Source organism: Limanda limanda, chromosome 22, assembly GCF_963576545.1.
Source record: "Limanda limanda chromosome 22, fLimLim1.1, whole genome shotgun sequence".
NCBI lineage: Eukaryota > Metazoa > Chordata > Actinopteri > Pleuronectiformes > Pleuronectidae > Limanda > Limanda limanda.
This window is the reverse complement of record NC_083657.1, coordinates 12,532,261-12,553,272: the sequence shown is the minus strand read 5'-3', so window position 1 is coordinate 12,553,272 and position 21,012 is coordinate 12,532,261. Positions and strand designations below refer to the sequence as shown.

Sequence of the window (21,012 nt, the reverse complement as noted above, 5' to 3'; positions counted from 1 at the left end):
TGATATTCTTTAGAAAAGTGCTACGGTACAATACAGAACCCAATGATACAAATTAGCATTTTTAAAGGTGACTCACTGAGAAACGCTTTTTAGATAATCTAAAAACAAAACTCTCTTTTCTAAATTGTTGTGTGAACAACTTGTAAATGTCAGTTATAAAAAGTTGCAGACCTGTGAAAAGAAAAGATACTTTGCAGACATTGTAGATTGAGACGCCGCTGGGTGCCAAATGATTTTCTGTTTCAAAGCTACTTGATGGGTTTTTACCTCGTGCTTGGATTTTTAAACCAGCCCACTTTCACCAACATGCTCTCTTCCCTGTTTTTAGTTTCTAGGGAAAGGGCAAGATTAACAGACGCTTGGAAGAACAACTTTTGATTCAAAAGTGACACAACCTTCCGTTATCGACCACCTTTGCTCTTGGACCTAATATTGGAAAACTGCGGTCCATTTGATCTTCATTGAATAGAAGTTGACAAGTTGTCCAGTGTGCCTGCCAGTGGCTCTGGAGGTGGCGCAGCTAATGGAAAGAGTTTAGAGGCCATTCAAACGGGTCTGATGTCAAACAATCTGCCATTTAACATAATAAGAAGTGGTCAGTTTTAATGGACTGTTGGCTCCAATCATGGCTAAGCATTCCTCTCTGTCGAATCTTCATGACTCAAATATTCTGAGTACTACGTTAGTCCAACTGCATCTGCTGTTTTATTATGGATTGCCTCCAGGCTACTTTTTGCATTTTATAAGTTGCGCACTTAAGAGGAGGAAGTAGAGCTGTACAGCCATTTAGAAAGATATGACTGTGCAGAGATGCAAGATCAGTGATGAGTCCATCAATCACGTCTAGCCCATGGGCGAACACTCAGCCTGGGCTTGGATCTTAACATCTACGCAGCGTGCACCTAAATGCGTCATGGATGTTAATGAGTTTCATATTTTTTGTGGAGAGAAGGACTTTAGGGGGCTGGAAAAAGAGATGGAGTGCTTTGAAGAGGTTTCAATATTCCATTGTTTGACAGGGGAGCACAGTACCTCCCCAGCAGATTTTTGCATTGCTCATAAAAGGTCAGATAAACTCGTAGTTTATCCAAAGCAGTGCAGAAACAGCTTTTTCTTAATGTCAGTATTTCACAGTATTACCCTTCACTGCTCACTAGTCCTTGGGATGAAATACAACATAAACTACTGCAAAACACAACCTGAATATCCTTTTTATTTGCTGGTATTATTTTTGTTTCCACAATTTCCTCTTTAATTTATTTTTCTTGTAGTCTAGAGTTTATGATAATGAAAATTATACATTTTTAAGTTTCCATAAAATCCATTAACGTAATTTTTTGAATTGGATAAATATTAGAGATTACATTTTATGTTTTGCCATATAATATGTAACAGAATGAAATGAGTCTTCAGTTTCTCTCTCTGAAATGAACAGAAATTATAAGTTTGTCTCTCCACCACTACTTTCCCCTTGTGTTCCACTTGAGTCTTTGTACCACTGGGTGGCGACGCTGGACTGCCACTGTTTGGTGAAGTCCAGATGAGAAGACAGCAGGAAGATGTCAGAGAAGAGGCTATCCAAGGTCATGAATCTGAACTTAGATCTCAACAGGTTTCATTAAATAGTTTTACAATAAAGATCTATAATGCACACTTAGAAGTTTTTTTAAATTTTTATTACTGCCTGTTTTTAAATATGTAGGTGGGGGATTACTGAATTGTTTATTTTGTTAAGCAAATGTTCTCTTTCTTTTGTTTCTGTATTTTACATGCTATTCAAGACACACTTTTGTATGATGTATGATCAAAAACCTTGTAAAGCATTACATAATTCATATATAATTTCCCCATGATGTGTTTTGATTGTATGTGCCTCCAGTATGTCGGTTATTGTAATTTATTTTACTCACAACTCCTCTCTGCTGCTCTCATGCTTACAATGCTTTTCTGTCCTATAAGTCCTGTGACACAATGGACAATACTGTAAATATGACTAACCGTTTTTCAGATTGCTTTTAGTTCAGTCTGAGACAATTCTATTAGTATTCATTTTTTTTATTTATATGGTTTTTATTGTGTTTTTTGGCAATTAATTCTGTTAATAATAACTTAGATTTTATTGTCACACTACTTACTTTATTCTTTTAAAACATTGTATATGATTGTAAAACACTTTAACTCCTGTTGTTTTTTAAATATGCTAAATGAAGTAATGTGACTTGAGTGAACTAATGTATAAATATATTATGCAGGCTTGACTGAAAACGTTTGAGAAAAAAGGGTATTGTTTCATTTACAGACAGTACCTGCTTTATGTTAATGTGGAATAATGTATTTTACATAGGTGGTATTTATTTAATGTATAAGACGAGGGGGAAATAGCTTTTTTTTTATTTTTGTTTTTATTGCAATAAGGTGATACAAACAAAAGTCAGGGCAATTATAGTCAAGACAAAGGAAAAATGTAGAAACAGGGTATAAAACAACAAGCAGAGATAAAGTAGAAGAAGCTGCAATAATGTATCAAATTATTGGCTGAAAGTTTTGAAATCTGAAGTATACTTTTTCAAGCAAAAAATACACTTGGCTTCGTTTTTTTGGAGTATAGTGAAGATGAAAGTAAAATATTTGTTATGTTTAGAACGTGAAGGGGGAGGGGCCAGAACAAGACCGTGAGGACAGACCGTGAAGCTCCTCCTGTCCGGGAGTTCCCCCTGGCAACCAAACGTTTCCATGGAGACGTGTACAGCCAACACGAGTGGAACGTGAAGCGGAGGAAGTCAGGTGAGGATCTAACGCTGCTGCTCAACATGTCTGTCAACTCGTCTGTTTGTTCCACTTGCTCACATGAGCCTCACCCAGTTCAGACCAGTCAGTGAGAGACTGCCAGAGGAAATAGTTTGACTGCTTCTATATTAAACTAAATGAAAGTTGTATGTTTTGGTCACAGTGTGGGCAAGTCCCAGTTCCGTCTGAGCAAACCAGTAGAGAAGATGACTAACTTGTGGAAGAGGCCAGCTAGCTACCGTGCAAGCTAAAGCTAACTAGCAACAGCTCCAACTGCTATCGACCGCCACCGGAACTTTATTAATTGGTTAATATTGTTAATGTCATTAAGGAATGGGCGTGGCTAAATATCTGAATAGCGCCCCATTAAGAGCAGCACTGGCGCCAGGATTGGAACGAATTATATTATTAATTGAAGAAAAAGCATGAAAGAGGTGTGTACTGAATTTCGTGAAGATTGGTTAAACCAGACGGAATTGCTGCGCTTTAGGGGGCGCTGTTGAGCCGTTTGCCACAACCGTTTCCAATTACTCCAGAATACGTATATTTTCAGCAGGCCTGATGCGCCTGCAAAGTTGGGTGAGTTTTGGAGGATGTTCAAGCTTTCAAAAAATTTGTCAGCTTTGCTTTGACCTCATTGTACGTCTCCTGAAGATTTGTCCAGTCCATCTGTAAACTCAGCAGTGTCCTCTTTGTTTTGAAGAGCTGGATATTGAGGCCAGCACTGAAACTCTTCTCCTGTAGCAGCAATTCAAAGAGCCCCAGATTTTTTATCCTGCAGGTTCTCTTTCTTCTGCCTGAGTTCTGATTCCCACTCACTCGCCTCGAGAATTATGGTGTCATCTGCCACCTTCATCTCAATTGTCTTTTTCTCCACTTCCTCCCTGGGCTCCTGGTAGTCTTTGTACTTGATGAATATCTCTTGTAGGGCCTTCTCTTCATTCTTCTTTGCCCTCAGCTCCTCAAAGTACTGCGGGAAAATGAGCCGCTGTTGGTCATTCCTCTCGTCTGCCATTATGGTCTTTTCCTCGATTTCCTGCACTGTTGAGTTTAGTTGTTCAGGTGATGACTCTGAATACCCTTTGAATCGCAATCCAAACCCCTTCTAATGCACAACGTGGGTCAAAAGGGATGAATTCATGCGTGGCTGTATTCCTTTTTGACATTTAGGAGAAGGAGCCTTTGATGACATATAAGATGAGTCTTCTATGTCATCATAGGGGCCTTTTTCCTTTAGGAGCATTGGATTCAAAGACCCACCCACAAGTCCAGCTGGATCCTGTAGAACCTACAGTAGTCTAGGTCCTCAGCTTCAGAGATTTTAGACTCAGAATCAAGACTAAGAGTTGCCTCCTCATTTCCCTCATCCTGTTATTAATACAGCATCTTTACGACCATATCATCTCTAAGTCTGGAAGGGTTGCGACCAGACATAACACTCTGAATAAAGAAAATCAAAAACATATTTTCAAATGCCCATAAATCAGTCTATTAAGTATACTGTTCTATTTCGAGTTTTATTTTGTTAATTCAGCTATGGCTAGCTACCCGGAAAAGATGTATGTATTCCGTAGTGAATACATACTGTAAAACACTGTGTGTAAAAGGGATGTAAAAATACAAAATTAGTTTATTTATAAAGTAAGAAAGAAAAAAGGAAAAATAATGATATGTGGTTATCAAAAACAATATATTTAATGAATACTTAGAATATAATATGATAAAATACATATACAGTATTTCAAACATGAAGCAAAGACACACTGATATTTGAAATTACACAGGAAATCAATAAGGGTCATTTTTGATCCATGTTGTGCATTAGAAGGGTAATTATACAAATATGATTTTTATTAAGAAAGTAACAAAGGAAACATTTTAATAAGAATTTATGATGTTCGAAAACAAGTTAATTGGGGAATACCTGAAATACTGAATGAAGAAATTCATTCACTGCAAAGATATTGAACATTTTAACTGAGCCGGCATGGTGTGACATTCTACCACCTATCTCCAGCCAGGCTTTATATAAAGGAACACTTCAAAGAATCCCTTGTTGTCAGTTTGCTTTAATGTCACACTGTCAGTGGTCATAGATTCTGTCTCACTGTTGCCAAGGTGAAACATTTGTACGATCTGAAGAGAAACAAAAGTTGTTTTGACCTGAACAGATCTATAAGTCTGTATTTAGCCAACAGTAGGTAAGCCTCGTTTTACATTAAACTAAGCATTGTGCAATAATTTGAAAATAACTAATTTGCCACTAATTTTGTAATTTAATCTAACAATTTGGAGAAGAAGTAGAAAGAAAATTCCTGGATCCCTCAATTTAGCTAGATCAGTTCCAAAATGTAACCGGCTCTTCCCTGACTCCTACCACATTCTTCCGCCATGTATCGTGATAATCCATCGTGTAATTTGTGTGTAGTCCTGCAAACCAACAAATACAAAAACAGAACTTGGCGTAGGTAACAAACAGGACAGTGAGAGTTTGTTAACATCAAAATTGGATACCATTGATGTTTCAATATGTCTGTGTGTGTGTGTGTGTCGGTGTGTGTCGGTGTGTGTGTGTGTGTCGGTGTGTGTCTGTGTGTGTTTGTTTCATAGGAAAAGGAGAAACATTTGAGGTCGCAACTTGAAATGGAAATGGAGGAGGACGACCTGAAGACCCTTCGCCTGGTAAAGCTGGCTCATTAATTGGAATTTGTAATTTCTACTTTTTCTTGCATCACTCCTTGGTATGCACAGAAATTATCTAACTAAATAAACACCTTATGTTCCTCCATCCTTTTATCCATGGATCCATCTCTTCATCTTACCATCGAAGATGTTTACGCGATGTCTTGCTGTTTCTGGTCTGACAGAAGACTCGTGGACAGAGGAGAATGAGAGGGCTTTGGACAAATTTATCATGGAGACCACTATCACAACTGTGGTGGTCTACATGGACACCAGTGCTAAACTTCGGGTGGAGTTTTCCATGCCCCAACCGGTACAGCACACAAAGCTCTTTTAATAAAAAGCTATAGGGAATGTGCTTCACCATAGAGATTTGTTGAGTTCTCCTTCTGATTCTCTTCACCACAACACCTGGAAATTCCTTTTTGTAGGGACAGGTGGCAGAGCAGCTGTGCTACTTTACCCGCAAGCCAGGAGCCATAATCTCACCAGAGATGTTTGATACGGATGTACAGGTTAGCACAATCCGCGGCGACTCCACCGAGAGGCTGCTCCACGACATGACCTGTCTGCACGCCCCCGCAGTCGCCCTCAGCATGAACATGGAGAAGAGCATCAAGGACAGCTACACCAACAACATGCACTGCTACTTTGCCAGCCTCACTGGTGGGTACCGGGGGAGAGACCTGTGAGAGACAGTTGACTAATAATCCTAGAATGAACCCATAAATACAAACAATTATTTTTCCCTTGAGGTGAATTTTCCTGCAGCTGAGATGAAAGTAGACCAATAGATTAAGTATTCTCTAATATTTGTCAGCCTGGAGTCACAAGTGTGCTTTGCCACCTTCTGTGTAGTGGAATGGACACACAATTCTTCAAGACCTTTTTTCCTTGTTATGGAATGTTTATAGGTAGTTAACTAAATCTGTACCACCACAGAAAAGTACTAAAGTCGTTTTTATAATATTCCCTATGAAAATCAAATCTTTACAGTATAATTATTAGTCAGGCTGCCAAATTGTTTTAAAGATTGTTGATTGTTGACTCCCACATCTCTGTAATGTATGTCTGCAATGCCCTTAGTGTGTGTTTACATCAAATATATGTAAAATCCAGGATGATGAGATAGAAATGATCAAATCTGTGCACATTGGCTAAAAAGAAAGTTCCATAGAGCCATATGCACACATGTTTCAGAGTGATATTTATGCCATTTTATTTTTAAACAGATGATGTCTATAAGATGGGGGGCAACACAGTCCTGTACATCCCGATGGAAGCCCTACAGAGCAGCCCTGAGGAGGCCAGCAAAGACAAGAAGCTGGTTCAGAGAATGGAGTGTAAGCCTGAGGAGCTGTGAACGTGCGTCTGTGTGTGAGTGTGTTCAAATTGATCCAGCCATCTAAACATTTCTTTTCCTCTTCTGGCACTCGCCGATTTCAGCTGTCATCATCCACTGGACGGATCAGATCAAGGAGCTGCTGCACGGTCAACAGACGATGCAGATGTGGGACGACTGTGGTCTGCTGGAGGAGATTGCCTTCTGGAAGACTCGCTGTGTCAAGCTGTCGGACGTCATGCAGCAGCTCCGCAAGCCTGAGGTCTTGCACATCAAGAACATCCTGGAGCGTGCCAAGTCTCTGTATGTTCAGCGCTTCTGCAAACAGGTCGAGGAAGTACAGGTACAGGAAGTCTGCCTAGAATCAAGCCTAAATTAATCTCTCACTTATCAAAATACACACGCTCATCGATATGAGTCCCCTTAACGGGCCTGATATTGAGCATGCTAGCTGTATGTTGTGTGTGTGTGTGCTGGGCTGGAAAGAATCTGGCTTGCACAGCCCTTACTCTGTTTTTGGTAAAGAAAGAGAGAAAGCTGGATGACCTGTACGCCTGACCACTGTTTCAACCAATCAGCATCAAGGGTATTCATGCTCTTGCATAGAGGGGGAGGGGGTTGCATGCTTATGTGACGCCATCACCTGATATATCTCATGTGACAAATGTTATCGTTCCTCTGCCTTCTACTATTGAGGGATGGGGGGGAAGACCTGAAAAAGTGGCGTCAACCTCAACACTACTCAGAATGTAGAAGCTCCTGTTAGCCGCTGGCATTGCTAACGCCGCTATCTTGCAGGATGTTACAACCATAGATTTATATATAAAGGCTAGATGTCTCGTCCGCGTTGCCGGAGCCGGACGTCACCACATGGCGGCCATCTTGCCAGAGGTTGCTCGCTCACCCATAACATTGTGTTGGTAGTGGTAAATAACCATAACTTGCTCAATTTTCAACCGATTTTGAAACGGCCTGGTTTGTTATAAACGTCAGAGATGTAGTTATGACACTGCATAGATTATTAAATTTTTTTAGAAAATAACATCATTATTCATAAGTATGCAGTGTCATATCTACATCTCCGACGTTTATAACAAACCAGACCGTTTCAAAATCGGTTGAAAATTGAGTAAGTTCGGCTCCGTCGAACGAGACATCTAGTCTTTATATATATCTATGGTTACACCCACAATCATTTTCACACTCCAAATGCAAAGTACTAGACGCCACAGAGATGGAATAATAAAGTGATAAGAAATAATGAATATTAATTTGTACAAATGTGTTTACCAGGATGGCTCGCTGCAGGCCGAGTCAAACCTGTCCTACATGACCATGCTGCAGGAGCCCTGCGATCAACTTGCCAAGCTCAAGCCGAGCGACGTTGCTCCGAAACTGCAACACATCGTCAGCCTCATTCGCATCGTCTGGGTCAACTCCGACCACTACAACACCAGTGACAAGATCACCAGTCTGTTCTGCAAGGTATCTGCGACATGGGAGAGAACAGCTCAAACGACAACCTCAAATAATTTGTGTTGTTAAGTTCTGACCCACTGTCGTCTGTTTTTCTCTCTCTCTGTCTCTCTCTCTCTCTCTCTCTCTCTCTCTCTCTCTCTCTCTCTCTCTCTCTCTCCCTCTCTCTCTCTCTCTCTAACTCTCTCTCTCTCTCTCTCTCTCTCTCAATTAAAAGGCCATTTGGCAACTCATAACAAAAATTATGCAAAATTTATAATGTTACATTGTTGTGATTTGGCTTTTGTGTAAACTCATCATACCAAATAGATTTTACTCTATATCTGTGAACGTTTTCCCAATACTTATTGTGACAAGCGTTTGTTTTCTGCCATGTTGCAGATGAGCAATGAGATCATCCGCCTGTGCTGCCAGAGCATCTCTCTGGACAGGATCTTTGAGGGCTACGTGTTGTCCAGCAAACAAAACCTCAGCGACTGCATCCAGTGCTGCCAGTACTGGAAGGAAGTTTACTTGCACGCTACGCAGACTCACCAAAAGTAGGTGAAATCTCACTTGTTCCTCAAGGGACTTTAATAGTGATCAAAATTGAACATATTCATTTTAAATGTAATCATTTACCGCTTCATATGGGTTTTTAGTGAATAATTTAATTTTTCTTTAGTTGAGGCACATTTTTTAAGATGAGCAATAATAAATATAACACAGAATATAACAATGAGGCATGCATTAGAGAAAATACAACAATAATATAGATTTATATTAAAAAGAAATAGGAATTTTAAGTGTAAATAAGAGCAAATTTCAACCATTCAGAAAACCTTTCATTAAAAGAAAAAATTAGAAAGGGATATACAAGAAGCAAGAGAATACGTCAATGTGGAATGAATACCATAATATGGAGGCTCAGTCTCCCTTTGTTACAGTGTGAAACCTGGGAGTTATCAGCTGGGCTCCATCTGCACATGTTAGTGGTGGAGAGGACACGTACTAGATAAAAATAAATCTGAAAGGTCCTTGGTTGCAAGGCCATTCAGGTACTAATAAATGAGCAATAGAAAAATATGTTTCCATTTCAGTGGTCAGTGAAAAAGTTAAAGAGCAATGAGCAATGAAAACAGAATTGCCTTGATTTGAAAATGTTTAGAATATCTGAGGTCACAGAAGCTTGTTCCAGTTATAACTAAAGGGTCAGAGCAGGTGAGATCAGAGATGTCCTGATGTTATTTGTTTGCTAATTTGCTAAATCAGTGCAATAGTCTCTTCAAATCAGTTTCTGCCTCTCTACCTCCGCTCTACTTTCTCTGTCCTCTTTTTTTCTTCCACCCTGTTTCCTTTCTGTTGTCAGGTATTCTACGAAAGCGTGGGAACTGGATGAAACTAGCTTTTTTGTGGTGGTGGATGCTTTCATTCAGCGGTTCAGAGACCTGCTTGAGGTAAAAATATTCCCCCACTCACACATTCTCACACATTAATACATGCGCAGACAACAACTGCATAAATTCACCTTGAACTTCATGTCAAAACAAGTGTATCCCCTGTAAATAAATGCCAAAGCAAATGCAAAAATTCCTAATGATAAACAAGTCAAAGCTGCAAGTAAATCACGTTTTTATTCTTAATAGTTAATTTAACTGTTCTGTCAACCCACCTACACAACCTGGTATTAACCTCCATTTTAAGTGATCCAATTACTAGTGGTCAGAACTAAGTACAAGTCTGAACGCACCCAAATGCGTCCTCAGTGCGTCCTGAGACCTGATCACTCAAACCACATTCAGACATGTTCTGGGATGCATTTGTGTGAACACAAAACAAAAGATTAACGCACACAGACACAAACAAACAGGCAATGTATCTATAAACTCAGATTTTTTGACCATTTTTTTGCACTCTCAGGTGTGTGACTGCCAGCACCAGTTTGCCCGTTGGGAGGATGGCCAGCAGAGGGCCCTGCCGTGCTTCAGCGGCTGCCAGGGACTAGAGTTCACTCGCTCCCTCCAGAAGATAGAGGGCAACTTCCACAGTAGCCTGCAGAGGCTGCGCTCTGTTGGCAAGGGCATCCTTGATGTCATGGACACCGGGTGGTGCAATGAATTCTACAAGTAGGTCTATTGCTTTGTAACACATTCATATAAAGACTAAATAAAAAAGTATTAACGATTTTAAAAAGCTGATCATCTGTGGATGTGTTCTTGTGTAGGTTTCACGCATCGGTGAAGGATCTGGAGATGTTGATGCGGAACCTAATCAATTCAGTGTTTAAGACGGTCAACACGATAGAGGAAGGAGTTCGGCTTCTGGACATTTTTAGGCCCATGTCTACTCGAGAGGTGTCTTTCAGTAACACACACACATCCACACATGCAGTGCATTATTCCAGCATCATTTTCTAAACCAAGTTCTTTCAAGGTTGCAAATTAATTATTTCCTAAATCACAACATCTGTTTCTAAACCTCTGTTTTAGTTAGGACACTGATCTGCATAAAAAGCCTTTTTCTGGCCTATTACCCTAACATTGACTCTAATCACAACTAAACAACCCTTGACTAAACCTATCAGTCAGAATATAAGCACCGGGCAAAATGTCCTCACTCTGTAAGGTCTGTGCTCAAAATGGTCCTCACAAAGATATCTGTGCAAGTACACACACACAAGTCCTTTACACCCTAACTTAAAATGCATTACTCACCTAAACACGTTGACCTTCTTCATATAAAATCTTGACATTCTATATTTGCTATATAGATTAATGCGCGGATGCTCATGGTCTCTGCAGTTTGTTAAGGTTAATCTATACCACAGAGTTCATAGAGGGCTGCCTCTTTATCACTGCAATGCACTAAGAGCAAAGAGACTTCTCATATTTGTGCTGATTTTGTCATATGGAGAGCTTTTTTCATTTCCCCCAAATTAGTCTCCATTCTCAGTGCGCGTAACATTTAGTACGAGGCTCATTCGCAAACTCTCCTTCTCTATTTGCTCTGCTGCCCAACGTTTCACCTCTCTTACCCTCCCACAATGGATGTGCTCTTTCTCTTCACTCTCTCACAGGCCATTAAGAGCACCACAGACGAGAAGGTGGAGGAAGTGTACAACATCTTTAACCTTGAGCTCAAAATGGTCAACAAGGAGCTGAATCAGAAGAAGAAGTCTTTTTCAGACCACATGCCCCGGATAGCGGGACACACCCACTGGATAATGGCCCTCAGACACCGCATTGACAGATCCATGGAGGTGAGCACATTGGATTACACAGTATTCTATTTCTTTTAAGCTTGGAACACACTAGTTATAACGACTGGTGTCCCTTCAGGACCTCCATCCTTTCCAGATTCTTACTTGGTTTGTTTTTTCTCCTCCAGGCGCTTCAGAAGGCCCACTTCATACCTGAGTCATACAGCCGCAAGCAGCTCATTCTCAGCTATGGCCAGATGGTCCAGGTTTTGGATGAGATGATAAAGAAGAACTTCAGTGAGTGGAACCAGAACCTGGACGGAGAGTACCGGAAGAGACTGGAGCAGCCACTCTTGTTGCGCTGCAAGCACAACCATGCCAAGCTGGACATTAACTTTGACACGTGGGTTACACAAACTCAACTTACAAGACAGAAAGCACAGTCCATTTTCATTTAAGCATACATTCATGGGATGTCTTACAATTTACCCTGTCATCTGTGAACTTTGACACACACCTGGCAAATGCTGTGCAGTTGCTCATTATTTATTTTTCTGTGTTTTCTTGTCCAGCAATCTGTTGAACCTGTTCTCTGAGATTGACTACTGGGATCGACTCAAGTTTGAGGTCTCCACGTGTGTGTCTAACATTTACGAGGAAAGAGAGGAGCTCAGGGTCCTACGGGAGAGGGCACTGCTGCTGATCAGGAACTACAACAGGTTGGACACACAAACACAAACAAACACAGAAGAGGAGAACAAACATGCATTCAACACTGAATGAGGATTGTTTTTAATTGGGTTAAATTAACTTCTTTGATTTTGCAGTCCAACGGCGATGTCATTGTGGCATCACAAAATATAATTTCTAAGACTCCAAGGTTGAATTTGTGGTTTGTTTTGGGAGGTTTAAAGTTAATATTTTTGATAAGGCAATAAGTCAGGAACCCCTGGAGGGATTGAAATTGGACTGGGTGGTGGAGGCATATAACCACACGGGGGCAGTTTTAGTTTGGAAGAAACTGTGCCATAATCTCAAATGAGAAGGCCATTATGATTGCAGGAGTTCACTCCTGTGAGGAGTGTGAAACTGGATATATTCATAGTGGATAATTCATATTCCTTGCACATTTTCCTAATTTCCTGACCTTATTCTCCACTGAACGCTGCAATAATGAGCTCTGTGCTTCACATTGAACAAATGTTTTTGAGTATTCTTTAATAAATAATCTGGATGCAAAGAGTCATGTCCTCATATTCAGAACTAAATAAAAGCACACATCAACTGTACATTCACAATTGTGAACTCACACACAGGGTTCTAGCTGTTAGTCAATAACCGATGTGTGTGTCTGTGTGTGTGTGTGTGTGTATCAGAGTCATTGCAACGCTGTCTCCTGATGAGTTGGGTCTGTTTCGGGAGCGGATTCATCTGCTGGATAAGAAGATCCAGCCAGGACTGACCAAGCTCATGTGGTTGTCTAGGGGACCGTCTCACCTCTTCATCCGCGACTGTCTCGTGCAAGTTGACAAGGTTGGAATACACAGTTCAGAACTTGGCAGAACAATGGCTGTTGGTGCAGTTTTATTGTTATTGTCACAATATACCTTTCCTGTTTGGACTGCAGTAGCAGGGCCAAACCTGTAAATGCAACTGTTGCTGACTGACTGAAGACACAGTTACATCATTAATAAGAAAGATAAGCTCTCGCTTCCATCACAGTGCACAAGATGATGTAACTGTTATAAAATCTGATCTTTAGTCAATATTTCAAAAACGTTCCATTATCTGACTAAAGAAGAACTGCTTTATTGGGGATTTGGCAGAAGATGGACACAATTTGGAACCAGTTTTAAAACCATATTCGTGACTGAGCAGCTCCTCTTGTTCCCTCTCCTCTGCTACGCAGGCCCAGCTGATAGTTGATGGTTACAAAATGTCAAACCTCTCCATCTCCAGCCTCTGTCACCAGATCAGTGAGACGCTGCTGATTAGACTAGATGGAAAGACCATGTACAGGTAGAAACAATGATGTGATTTCTTGTTGTTCATAGTCTGAAGTCTGAACACTGCCTAACTCCAACTTAATGAAAAATACAAACTCTTGAGATTTAAATTATATTTAAATCCACATTTTATGACATGTTCATTTCTGCATTTAACACTGGGTAAAGTTTTTTTTTCTTCCTCATTTAATTGTACACATTATTTTTCAGTAAACTTCCTCTGAAAATGTTTCATTAATTTTCTCTTGGAAGCACTGATCAAGTCAATAACAAGCACCTCCGTGTCTGAAGCGATGTGCATAGGTTCCATCATAATCGTAACATGGATCTCAAGTGATGCACATTGGTTTCCTTTGTTGGCTGCTTCTTTTGTAGGGACCTGGAGTTCAAGGAGGACCAGGAGGCTCAACAGCAGAGCCAACTCCAAATACTGCTCTCAGCGCACCAAGAAATCACTGAGATCATGACCCGCATCTACAACACTTTCTCCCGTGACGGATCTGAGGTCTGTGCTGCGTTTTGTGTCAGTCATTCAATATTGGTAACATTCCATCGCTAGAGGACTCTTTAAAAATTGTGATCAATAATATTTATGAGATTATTGTGGGAGACTTAACTTTCACATGGTTAGATAATTACATTAAATAGCTATCACAGTTATTGTCAGCTGTATCTATTATAGGTAGGACACCCTTGTTTTCTAATTGAGAGCAAGATTTACTAATCTGTTTACCCCCTTCCATATTATGTCCGGTAAAACCCTATTATGCGACTGCCATGTCACGTATGTGCATTTTTAACATGGTCTTTAAGGTCCAGGGGCACTGGTTGGCCTTCACGGAGAAGGTGGACCAGATGGTTGAGGAAGCTCTTAGGAGCAACATCAAACACTCGATGAAGAAGCTGTCCAGGGCCATCAACGGAGACAACAAGACGACACCCAATTCATTGTTCAAAGTCCTTGTGACGCTGCACGAGGCAACTCCCCAAAACACACCAAAGGTACAGGCAAACCCCTCGTAATCCTTATCGGTCATGTGATAATGACTTGTTTACACTGTGTCTGCTGTGTGCTCACTGATGGAGGAAACCTAAAAGGTACACAGAAATACACACAGTCATCCATCCCTGACAGGACAATAGCTGTATGTCTTGGATAAACAGCATGGAACACAAACTCACACCTACATCTGCAGAAACGTAGGACTCAATGCAGACTAGGAAGGACAAATGATTTGTTATGTGTTGCTTTGGGGAATTCAATCCACACAAAGCTTTTCTGCCATACAAATTACTAACAGGACCATAAGACGATGCAGATCTTATCTGAATACCAGTCAGTCCCACTCATCTCTCCTAGTGTAGCCCTTACTGGAACAGAGTGGGAAAAACCTGACCTTATTATCTTGTATTTGTGAAGCCATGTCAATTAAACGTCATGTTTTATTGTTAGTTTCCATTTATTTAGGTTAATACTTAATATAACCACAGACAGAATAGGAACCAAACGGCTGTGCCCTTCTTCCTCCTCCTTCTCGTCTCTATCCTCTATCAGGCTCATTAGAATTTGACTTTTTAACTTTCAGTAACCAATAGGAATGAGACAAATTCCACCCTGGGCCCATGGCAGTACACCAAAACACACATAGGTGAAAGGACTTTATTTTGGGGAGCCTTTTGTTGTGCTTATCAAAGCAGAGATAATGCATGGTTTCTGTGCACACTTTGGTGCTTTGAGACATCCACACACAGGTATGTAAATGATCTGGACAGCAGTGTGAGTGCTTGTCTGTTTCTCTCTGTTTTCGACAGGTGGAGTTCTCCCCGACGCTCACTCAGCTTAGGCAGATTGTGACTATTATGCCTCAGCTCATCAGCACCATCGCCAGCATTAAGCGACTGCCTGAACTCCTCAGCGGCAAGCAGTCAAAGAGGAAGCCCATAAACATCATCATAGGTTAGAACTGTTTTTAAAAAAAGTTTTCCTCAGAAAATGTACATTCTGTTCGAACAGTTATGTACATCTGAGCAGTTTTTACAGAGTACTGGGCAAATTCTGACTTGATGTACATGAAAAACAAACTTTTGCATGTTTTCCTTCTGCTTCTGCCTCCATTGTCACGCTAAACCTCTTGGATCCCTCAGAGCAAGACGAGGAGATAAAGAAGATTCAGGCTGCAGTTGCCGCAGGGTTGACAGCTAATGCTAACCTCCTGCAGGCCTATCTGAAGACCTGGGACAAATACAGGGACATCTGGGAGATGAACAAGGACAACTTTATACAACGCTATCAGAGACTTAACCCACCAGTCACTTCTTTCGATGCAGATATACAAAAGTACTAAACATCATTCTTCAGTTGACTTGTTTAAGAAGTTACCTTTTGATACTTTTACCTGAAAAGCTATGGCATACAGATTCGTAGATCATAACTCACTGAAAGAAACTAACAACTTTAACCTGTTACCTTCCAAGCAAACTATAATGTGGCGACTATGTGGCTGTGAATTTCTATTTCCATATGACTGAAGAAATCCTTTCAAAGTAGCTGTTTGACATCTCCCTCATCTCTTCAGGTACGCAGAAAAGGCCAACACCGTTCAACAGGAGGAGACGGTATTGAACATAGGCTTTGTCCGGCTGGACTGTTCACCGCTCAAGTCCTTCGCGTCGCAGCATTGCTATGAATGGCAAACCAAATTCACTGAGCTGCTCACTCACATTGCCAGCACCCGCCTCAAAGAAATCCACACATCCCTGCAAGCCAATGCCAACAGGTGGGGAGTCAAGTGAAAGGAATTTTTTTTCATTGCAGACATGAGAGAAGAAGACCTCTAACAGAGATCCACAGTTCACACATGACACTATGGCTGAAAACGCTCCTAACCACGCCCCATGCTACTAGCTTTCTGTCAAAAGCTTTAAAATTCCAGAGGCTTTGTTGAAGATGAGAATGTCTACAAAGTCCCTTGAAAAAATGTATTCACAAATAGTATTCCAGTGAGTAAAAAGGAAATGAGTTCAGAAAAAGTGGGGTACCCAGCTCACATCTAGATTTACTACGACTGTCAGTGCTTGTGAGTCAAAGCCTGTTCCACCGACATCTGCTGCAGGTTTGGAGGTCGGCCATGTTTTTATGAGCTCAGATGAAAAAGGAAGTGTTACTGAAACAAGTCCTGACATATTCAGTGAGAAATAGGAAGGGTTGAAGATATAGGAAAGGAAAGCTTTTGGTTTTGTAAAACATTTGACATGTGCATTGTACTAAGAGTGTTGTGACTCTTTATCGAGTTTATTTGCATGTGTGTGTTTAGGCTGAGTCAACCCCCACAGACACTGGATGATCTCAGTGCAAGCGTGAAGCTCTTGGAGACTCTCCAGGGAGATTTGCCCAAAACAGAAGCTCAGATTCCTGTCATCCATGAACAGTTTGCTCTCCTGGAGAAATATGAGGTCCCAGTCGAGGAGGATGTAAGTACATCTCTCACTAATAAACAAATAAATACACAAATACAGAAAATTGTACATATACAAACACTATGTCTATGTGTCTGCTTTTCTCAAAAAAATGTTAATTACTGTTGGAATTCTTCTCTTCTAACATCACACGTTTTCTCTCTCAGACATTCAGTTAGAGAAAGAAAGTGTTTCCTATGATTTATTTATTGATTACTAAGGAGGAAATATGTCATGTCGTGGCACTTTTTACAATAATAATGTATAATTGTATATATAAGTGAATAATGAGGTATGACGAGGGAGAGATTTTAGATTTCCCGACTCAGGACTTATTAGCAAGAGTTAAGAAATTCATCCCATTAATGGAGACCAACTTGTTTATTGTTCCACTTCCTTGAAATGAAATATAAAACAACCTATTGGGTAGTTACAGGTTCTATATATCCACACGTGAACAACATTCTTTACTGACGTTATACCGACTGTTTTACCCACAGGTGCAGGAGATGCTTGGAGTGCTGAACGGGGACTGGGTGTGGTTCCAGCAGGTCTTGATTGACAGTGACATCATGCTGCAAAAGCAAAAAGAGAAATTCAAGAGCAGCCTTATCCTCTCCTCCGAGGAGTTCAAGAAGAACATCCAGGCCACTCTGGATGAGTTCAGCAACACAGGTCACACACTCATATTTCCTATTTCTTATAAAGTGCTTCATCAGCTTGGTGTGTGCACTTTACTGTTGCTCTGTTTCGGTCTGCCTCTACTGAGATACTAGTATCTATAGAGATCCTCCTTAGAACCTACAGCCCGTATCCAACTGTTACTTTCCCCGATGATTTCTTTGTATGAATTGTATGTCTGCTCTTTGTTTCTCTGCTTTTGTGTGTGGACATATGCTTTTGAAAGTTTCTTTATAGGCATGTTCATGTATATTTATCTCCCTACATTGTGCATGTATATATCCAGGTCCATTTGAAAGTGCACTGACAACCCAGGCGGCTCTCAAGCAAATAGCAGAGCATCGCAAACAGCTGGATGCTCTAAAACAGGAGGAGAGCACCATCCTTCAGGGCCTAGGCTTCTTCAAAATAGAACAGCCGCCCTCCAAATGCGTCCGCGTACTGGAGAAGGTCTGTCTCAGCACAACTCTCCCAGTACCTAATAAAAACACACTACAACACAATAAGTTGTAAATCCAGAGATCATTGGCAACTGTGATTATGATAAACGGATTCAATAACTGTGAATGTTTGTCGGGGCAGTTTTACTAATATGTGATAATATATAATTGAAGACATTTGACAGGACATTAGAAGGAATGTCCCAGGCGAATGCCATTCCAAGATGCTGCAATGGAAGCATTTTGAGGACTGTTTTTGAGCATGTGTACTTTTGTGTGTGTGTTGTTCAGGACATAGAGCACCTGCAGCAGGTCTGGGAGATCAGACAGGAATGGAATTCCAACTGGAACGTCTGGAAAGTCGGTCAGTTTGTGACTCTGCGGACGGAGAGCATGGAGAGCATAGCGCAGGAAACGTTCCGGAAGCTCAGCAAACTCAAGAGAGAACTAAAGGTCAGTTCTGCCACAGTCAGTTACACATGTCACAGGCTTCCTGTTTCACTTTACTTTTTGTTTCATCAGGATAAATTGCACATGAACGCCAAAGCAATACTTTATATCAGTAAAGCACGATTTAGAAGATCTTAAAGAATGACACTTTGAGTTAGCAATGGATAACAATTTTTGCGGAACCCAACCTAAATGAATTTAAAAGTGACGGCTGTTCCTTCAGGTTGCATATAACCTGGTATTAATATCACCTGTACACTGAAAACATCACCTGTCCTCATAACCACATTACACAATAGTATTGACATTTTCTTTGTATGTTTGCAGGATAAGGAATGGGACATATTAGATTTCTCTAAAAACAGGGTTGATCAGTTCAAGCGGATCATCCCTCTGATTGCTGACATGAGGAACCCAGCCATGCGAGAAAGGTACTGACTCAAACCAAAGTATCTAATATTTATATAAAACAGTTGTTTTACAATAATTCAACTGTACATGATGGGGCAGAAACATCAACATGTAGATTAAACAGTGGTTTATGCCATAGAGTCCATTAGAAGGACTGATACCAGATGGGATGAGTAGTTTTCATGTTCAGTTTGTTGTACAGGAGAATGATTTACAATTTTGATTAAAATGATGGCCATTAAGCATTTTCCCCACAGAATAAACCTACTACAGTTTTCCACCCAGTGTGTTTGCTCTGCTGACTTCGGTCCAAGCTTTTTCCTCACAGTCAGTGTCTGTAGCTCTATTCCCAGAGGAGCATCCATTGGCTGCATTCTCTCTCTCACTTCAAGATAGTGGCACCACATTTGAATGCAAACACTCCCTCTTGTTTCTTCAAAATGATTTTAACTTGGCAAAGGACAACTTTACTGATGTAACTTCCACTGTGATTGGTTATTAAATAACAATAAACACAGATTACAAATTAGGTCTGAGAAAGAGAATGCCAAAAGAACACATCCTGTACTTGGCATGCTGGCTGTTTTAGTCGTTTTGGTGCAGGAAATTGATAAATATTGATAAATATCACAAGGAAGAAAAAGGTTGAATTTAATTTTGTGGTTAAAAGTTACTTGGGCTGTTTTCAGACATGTCCTCTGGAGGAAGTCCAAAGTATTGTGTCAGGTGGGGGTGCGCAGCAGGCATAGGCAGGACGTAACTTATTTATTCCACTGGAGAGATTTTCATCCTGACATATTTGTATTCTTGTAGTTTTTGACATTTTCGGTGTCTATTGGGTGCTGTAAACGTCATCAATGGGCCCACTCGCTTGCAGTGAACCCTGCTGAGATCTCACATTGGCACCTGGGAGGAATTTGAGAGAGGTGTCATCCTTCTTTATTTAAATCCTGTGGTCCCCAATGAGAACACTGTCGCTGTGAAAAGATGACGAACAGCCAGGAAGTGTTCGGCTGCTCTTCTCTCTCTGTCTTACCCTTCATCCATCTCCCTGCCAGCTGTCATGATGCTCCTGTATCGAGTACTGTGATATATCTGTCATTTCCAGATATCTCTATAAGCACTCCTCAAAAATCTTACTTTTATAGGTAGAATGGGCCCACACCAAATATTCACTTTTGTTCACAGCAAGTTTAGCGTGCACTTAAAACATCTGCAGTTTTAATGTGCAAGTTTTGCTTTAACTGAATATGCAGAACTGCCAGATTATATAAGGTGGAGTACTCTATTAGCCTTTAGTAAGCATGTGTTTTTCATTGTGTTATCACCTCTGTTTACTAATGAGTAGTGGTCTAAAGTAAGTGGGGGTTTCAATGAGCACAATTCATAAAGCCCTTTGCAGAAAATGTGTGACTTGTGTGAATAAAGAATGGATAAATATACCCTTTTTTAATGTCCACTCTCTTCCAGGCACTGGAAGCAGATCTGCAAGGAGATTAAGTATTCTTTTGACCAAGAAAGTGCTGATTTCACCCTGGAAAAGATCATATCTCTTGGGCTCGACAAGTACGCTGACAAGATCTCTGAGATCGCTGGAGCCGCCGTCAGGGAACTGTCCATAGAAGAGGTCAGGTCTCTTCCTCTAGACTAAAATACCCCATTAGGTTTTAGAAAGTTTAGTGGTAGTGGGGTCAAGGCTGTGCTTTTTAGAAAATTAATTTGAAAACTACTGATAAAGCTATTTTTGTATACATAATATTGTCAAACAGAAGGTTAAATTCATGGTAAAATTCAGTATTTATGCGATCCTGTCACTGATCATTCAGACATTGAAATGTATCACTGAGAAGATAAAGAACAGGGATGCTGACCCCTGATTTTGCCATCTCTCACTCCCATGCCTTGTTTTTTAACATTACTCTTTCTGTTTGATGTTTCAGGGTTTGGAGAGTATTACCAAGACATGGGAGGAAACGTTCTTGGACATTGATGCCTACAAAGATAAAGGTCACTTCCGGCTCGGGTGAGAACGCCAGCATTATAATAATCCAGGCTGAAAACTTTGGTGATGGAGTTTCGCCTCCATTATGTCTTATTTGCATG

The 21,012-nt window shown here is 40.6% G+C and overlaps 1 protein-coding gene across 1 annotated transcript in view; it reads left to right on the top strand.

Annotated features, from left to right (window-relative positions):
* Positions 1-5,436: 5,436 nt before the first annotated feature.
* Positions 5,437-21,012, top strand: part of dnah2 (dynein, axonemal, heavy chain 2) — a 54,487-nt gene continuing 38,911 nt past the window's right edge. Inside the window, exons 1-27 of the mRNA XM_061095842.1 lie at positions 5,437-5,469; positions 5,618-5,782; positions 5,901-6,135; positions 6,702-6,812; positions 6,916-7,154; positions 8,105-8,296; positions 8,669-8,826; positions 9,636-9,723; positions 10,187-10,392; positions 10,491-10,620; positions 11,343-11,525; positions 11,654-11,868; positions 12,038-12,184; positions 12,842-12,998; positions 13,375-13,484; positions 13,847-13,976; positions 14,285-14,473; positions 15,284-15,428; positions 15,617-15,809; positions 16,048-16,248; positions 16,786-16,942; positions 17,428-17,602; positions 17,895-18,058; positions 18,340-18,501; positions 18,826-18,929; positions 20,380-20,536; positions 20,850-20,932. Coding sequence (XP_060951825.1) covers positions 5,437-5,469; positions 5,618-5,782; positions 5,901-6,135; positions 6,702-6,812; positions 6,916-7,154; positions 8,105-8,296; positions 8,669-8,826; positions 9,636-9,723; positions 10,187-10,392; positions 10,491-10,620; positions 11,343-11,525; positions 11,654-11,868; positions 12,038-12,184; positions 12,842-12,998; positions 13,375-13,484; positions 13,847-13,976; positions 14,285-14,473; positions 15,284-15,428; positions 15,617-15,809; positions 16,048-16,248; positions 16,786-16,942; positions 17,428-17,602; positions 17,895-18,058; positions 18,340-18,501; positions 18,826-18,929; positions 20,380-20,536; positions 20,850-20,932 — 4,229 coding nt within the window. The remainder of the gene's footprint in view (positions 5,470-5,617; positions 5,783-5,900; positions 6,136-6,701; positions 6,813-6,915; positions 7,155-8,104; positions 8,297-8,668; positions 8,827-9,635; positions 9,724-10,186; positions 10,393-10,490; positions 10,621-11,342; positions 11,526-11,653; positions 11,869-12,037; positions 12,185-12,841; positions 12,999-13,374; positions 13,485-13,846; positions 13,977-14,284; positions 14,474-15,283; positions 15,429-15,616; positions 15,810-16,047; positions 16,249-16,785; positions 16,943-17,427; positions 17,603-17,894; positions 18,059-18,339; positions 18,502-18,825; positions 18,930-20,379; positions 20,537-20,849; positions 20,933-21,012) is intronic.